This window comes from Octopus bimaculoides, chromosome 28, assembly GCF_001194135.2.
Source record: "Octopus bimaculoides isolate UCB-OBI-ISO-001 chromosome 28, ASM119413v2, whole genome shotgun sequence".
NCBI lineage: Eukaryota > Metazoa > Mollusca > Cephalopoda > Octopoda > Octopodidae > Octopus > Octopus bimaculoides.
Genome location: NC_069008.1, coordinates 5,864,615 through 5,870,218, shown reverse-complemented (window position 1 = coordinate 5,870,218; position 5,604 = coordinate 5,864,615). Strand labels below are relative to the sequence as shown.

Below are 5,604 nucleotides of genomic sequence, written 5' to 3'. Positions count from 1 at the left end.
AGTAGAAAACACAAATTTAATATAAAAACATATTTCCTGAAATTGCAAATTATTTAAAATATAAAAAGAGAATTTATCAAAATAGAAAACAAATGAAGTTTGAAGTTTAAAAATAATAGGATCGACCACTCACGACTAGCTAGCGCGGACGCGCGAACTTTCGAGTAATAGATAGATAGAGAGACAGACAGACAGACATATAGCTCGCTCCGGCCAGTCATGGTATTAGCTGTCAGTAGCCAAAGAATCGACTCAAACCAGCAACAGGCATGCAGGCAGGCAGGCAGACAGACAGATACTTCACTTCTGACAGCTAATAGCATGATAGTGCCTCGATTTGCTTGACTAAAGGCGGTGCTCCAGCATGGCCACAGTCAAATGATTGAAACAAGTAAAAGACTAAAAGAAATGTGTGCGAGGTATAAAATGAAACCGGTAATTATGGGGAAATGCACGAAAATAGCTTGGTTACCTTGAATAACCGAATCGAAAATGAGGAATGTACAAAAATATCCTGGCTATCCTGAATGAGCGAAACGAAACGTAGAACGTACTAACATAATAATCTATCTTGAATGGCCGAAACGAAATGGAAATGGGCAAAAATAACTTAATTTTCTAGAATGATCGAAACAAATAAATGCTTAAGTGAGAAATACCTACAGAAGTTTGCCCACCTCCGATTTTGTCTTCCCATAATTTTTTTCACAATTCAAAGTACCAGGTTAAAAAAAGTCAATTTGTTCTGCTAAAATACTTCGACGTGTGCCCCAACATAGACACAGTCTAGTGACTGAAACAAGTCAGTGTGGGAGTGGGGATTAAATTTTTTTTTTTTACTTCTTAATTTCACCCTCCCGCTTCGCAGACTTAATTAAACGTGTATATATTTTTAATAAAATTGTTTGAGAAACGTTTTCGAGGCTACGCTCGTCCCCACCAAAAACTACCCTTAATTTTTTTTTTTTTTATTTCGACACAAAACTCCATTTTCGGGGGATACGAATCTGCAAAAAAATTGGCAAAAATCGATATTTCTAAATTACCCCCTCCCCCCACCCACATTTCCTTCATTTTTCACTTTTTTCAGAATTTTTTTTTCCAAAATATGCTGAAAAATACGCCGCCTTATTTTCTTCCATAAGAATAAGATGTATATTTCGTTAGCATGCATTGAAGAATTTTTGGGAAGCAAATCGACCCCACTATATATTTGTTTCTGTTTTTTTTATACCTGGTTCTTATTTCATCAATCTGTTTGCTGAACCGCTAAGTTATGGAAATGTAAACACACCAAAATTTGTAGCCAAGCAGTAGTGATTGACAAACACACACACATGCATTTATCTATTGTTTATCATTATAGAAATACTGAGCAAACTCCATTGTTGAATCACAAAATTTATTTTTTCTGTCTCCTCTCTAGTTTTTTTTTATTGTTTCCCTGTTGTTTCAGAATGCCAGATGACATAGGAATTCCAGAATATTTTAACCTTGGATTTATCATTTACCAAAATTAAAGGAAACTGTTATACAGAGAAGTTATAATCCTTGTTTATACAAATCTGTGTAAGAATTACTGTGAATTCTTTTGGCTACGATTGTTAACAAAATTTCTCTGCTGCACTGTTTGGAATCTGTATTCTGATTGAACTTGGATTACAAAGAAGTTTGCAGGACCTTCAGATTTTGACAAAGATCACAATTGATAAAGAAATACAACAGAATGAATATTTGTGAGGAATAAAATATAAGAACTTAAAGAAAATTAACCGAATATTTCAGTTAGAGTGAAGAAAAGTTATGGAGAAGGAATTCTCTGAAGTCAGTGTAAAATGTGAATCGCAGTTTGAAAAGAATGAGTTTCTTGGGGAATTGTCAAAAGATTCAGGCAATTCATTTTACCATTGTGATATCTGTAGAAAGTCATTCTCTCAAAAAGGTAATCTGAATATTCACAGACAGATTCATGCCGGACAAAAACCATATCACTGTGATATTTGTGGTAAATCATTCTCTCAGAAGGGTAACTTCAATATTCACAGATACATTCACACAGGAGAGAAACCGTATCACTGCGATGTCTGTGGTAAATCATTCTCACAAAAAAGTAGCTTAACAATACACAAAAGAATTCACACAGGAAGGAAACCCTACAGCTGCGATGTCTGTGATAAGTCATTTTCTGAGACAGGTGGCTTAACCATTCACAAACGCATTCATACAGGAGAGAAACCATATCACTGTGACATCTGTGATAAATCATTTTCTGGACGTGGCAACTTAGCTACACACAAACGTATCCATACAGGTGAGAGGCCGTACCCTTGTGATATCTGTAGTAAATCATTCTCTCAGAAAGAAAGCTTGATAAATCACAAGCATCTTCATACAGGAGAGAAACCGTTTCTCTGTGATATCTGTGGTAAATCATTCTCTCAAAGAAATAGCCTTGCTGAACACAAACACATTCATACAGGTGAGAAACCGTATGTGTGCAATATCTGTGGGAAATCTTTCTCTGTAGGAAGCCACTTAATTAGACACAAATCCATTCATACAGGAGAGAAGCCATATCACTGTGATGTCTGTGGCAAATCATTCTCTCAGAATGGTATCTTGACTACACACAAACGGATTCATACAGGAGAAAAACCATATCAGTGTGATATCTGCAATAAATCTTTTTCTCATAAAGGTAACTTAACTACACATAAAAATATTCATTCAGGAGAGAAGCAACTCCAGTGTAGTATCTCTGACCAGTCATTCTCTCAAAGTGATAACCTGACTATACATGTATATATCCATGAAAGAGAGTAACAATATCACTATGATGTGTGAAGGCGCATGGCTCAATGGTTAGAGCATTCGGCTGACAATCATGAAGTAGTGAGTTTGATTCCCCAGACCAGATTGTGTGTTGTGTTCTTGAGCAAGACACTTTATTTTACGTTACTCCAGTTCACTCTGCTGTAGAAATGAGTTGTGACGTCACTGGTGCCAAGCTATATCAGCCTTTGGATAATGTCAGTGGCATGGATAGGAGAGGCTGGTATACGTGGGTGACTGCTGGTCTCCTATTAAGAAACTTGCCCAGATTTGTGCCTCATAGAGGGGAACTTTCTTGGTGTAATCCCATGGTCATTCATGACCGAAGGGGGGTCTTTACGTTTTTATGATGCAGGTACCTGAACTATGCATAAACATCTTTATACAGCTGGTACCACAAAGAAAAGCCCTCAGTCCTCTTTGTTGGGTGCTTGATGTTAGGAAGAGCATCCAACCGTGAAGACCCTTCCAAAACAGACAGTAAAGCCTGATGCAATCTGCCTAGCTAGCCCCTGTCAAACCTGCAACTCATGGAAAACGGATGTTGAATGATGATACACAGAAATATTTATACAGAGGAGAAACTCTATCACTGACATCTGTATGGTTAGCTCGTTAGCACTGAGATTACTTTGTTGAATGTAATGCTTTTTTTTATTCACATTGTTTTAAATCTGTTACTCTTCTACTTGTTTCAGTCATTTGACTGCGGCCATGCTGGAGCACCACCTTTAGTCGAGCAAATCGACCCTAGGACTTATACTTTGGAAGCCTGGTACTTATTCTATCGGTCTCTTTTGCCGAACCGCTAAGTTACGGGGATGTAAACACACCAGCATCGGTTGTCAAGCGATGTTGGGGTGACAAACACGGACACACAAACATATATATATATATACATATATACGATGGGCTTCTTTCAGTTTCCGTCTACCAAATCCACTGACAGTGCTTTGGTCGGCCCAAGGCTATAGTAGAAGACACTTGCCCAAGGTACCACACAGTGGGACTGAACCCGGAACATGTGGTTGGTAAGCAAGCTACTTACCACACAACCACTCCTGTTTCCTGTTGTTGTTCATTATCTTTTAGCTTGAAGATATTAATGATGTGATTGTTTATTTTTTTTTTTGGAATGTCTTTGTATGGGACATATGGCAACCCAGATTTCTGGTCTGAACATAAAATGGGTAGAATATTCAGGCCAGATGTGGCCAGTTTAAATGCTAAAGACTTAAATCATTCTGTCAACCACATCACTTAACCACACACACACCATAGAAATGAGAAAACACATCACTGCAAAATCTGTAGTGAATGTTTCTCTCAAACAAATCACTTAACTACAAGTACACTAGTGTAGCTAGGGGGAGGGGGCGGTAGATACAGTCTGCCCCAGCCCCAGGCGGCACTTTTAAAGGGACACCACTTTCGAGGGCTCTGCTGTAGGCAATGTTTTTTGTGGGGTCCGAGAGTGGCAAACCCGGGCGACACACACTCTAGCTATGCTAGTGCACATACACGAACCTTCACACAGAAGAGAAACCACATTACTGTAATATCTGTAGTGAATGCTTCTCTTAAATAGACCACTGACACAAACACATTCATACAGAAGAGTAACTGCATCAATGTCTGAAGTGATTTGTGGAATTAAAAATGTCGCATGTAACAACAAATATATCCTATCAGGAAAGAAGATATCAGTGTGTTATAACAACCTGTTAACGTTATATTTTATGTAACCACATCAATATCTACCATTGTTGTATTTTTAATAAAAATTCTTCTTTTGTAATATTCATCTATGTTGCATTATATTTCTTGAATGAAGAAAAGATACTGTTGGTATATTTGTCAGTGTGTGTGTAAAATCAGGGGCTGGCAGGCCATATTGTCATATGGTGTCTTCTATTCTACACCATCTGAAGCGTATTTTTTTCCACGTAATCGACTTATCCCCACTCCCCCCGAAATTGCTGGCCTTGTGCCAAAATTTGAAACCAATATTTAATACGCATGCGCACTAAACGCACTTCCGCCTCCATTCATTACATCTTGACAAACGTGTCTTGTTCATTTCTTAACTCCCAAACACAATTATAATAGATTTCTCCACCACCCGACGCACTTCTAACAACAACACTATCCATTATAAGAACAATTCCGTAAGTATTATACAACGAAAGCATTTAATCTTTTAATACTTTCTGTCTCAGATGTCCTTTGTTTTGTTCGACATTTGGCTGCTATTTCTAGCTATGGAGGCTACCTTCTACACGATCCATCGTTTCCACGTTAGTTTGTTGTGTGTTTTAGTTAACTGATGTACTTTTTGTAATCGATCCTAAAATCTCATTGTTCCAGACCCACCAACTTCAGATATGTTTCCATTCTGTCTCAGAGTTTATTTCCTCATAATCTTCCATGAAATTTGCTGCAAATATATTCCGGATGACGTAAATTACGTTTACGAGGGAATCTGTTAAAAAAAGTGGGTACTATTCAAGAAGAGTGGACCCGGTGCGCGCACTCGCGTATCCGCGCTAGCGAGTCGTGACTAGTCGATCCTAAACAAATTAAATAAAACACAAAGTAAATAACTTTTTTTTTTTGTTGTTGAATCTTCTCCATCTTACTCTTAAAAACGTCGTTTTACGTTCTTCCAGGGTGTATTTTGGTGTCACATCTATTTCTGCGCATGACGAGCACACGCGCTAGGTAGTCGCAGGATCGACTAGTCACGACTCGCTACAGCGGATGCGCGAGTGT

The 5,604-nt window shown here is 38.1% G+C and overlaps 2 protein-coding genes across 2 annotated transcripts in view; both read left to right on the top strand.

Annotated features, from left to right (window-relative positions):
* The window catches only part of LOC106871786 (zinc finger protein 239), a 5,898-nt gene extending 1,264 nt beyond the window's left edge, over positions 1-4,634 (top strand). The window contains exon 2 of the mRNA XM_014918429.2: positions 1,457-4,634. Coding sequence (XP_014773915.2) covers positions 1,804-2,823 — 1,020 coding nt within the window. The 5' untranslated portion in view covers positions 1,457-1,803 and the 3' untranslated portion in view covers positions 2,824-4,634. The remainder of the gene's footprint in view (positions 1-1,456) is intronic.
* Positions 4,635-4,768: 134 nt separating this feature from the next.
* The window catches only part of LOC106871785 (zinc finger protein 208), an 11,872-nt gene continuing 11,036 nt past the window's right edge, over positions 4,769-5,604 (top strand). Inside the window, exon 1 of the mRNA XM_052977749.1 lies at positions 4,769-5,000. The gene's annotated coding sequence lies outside the window, so the exon portion shown is untranslated. The remainder of the gene's footprint in view (positions 5,001-5,604) is intronic.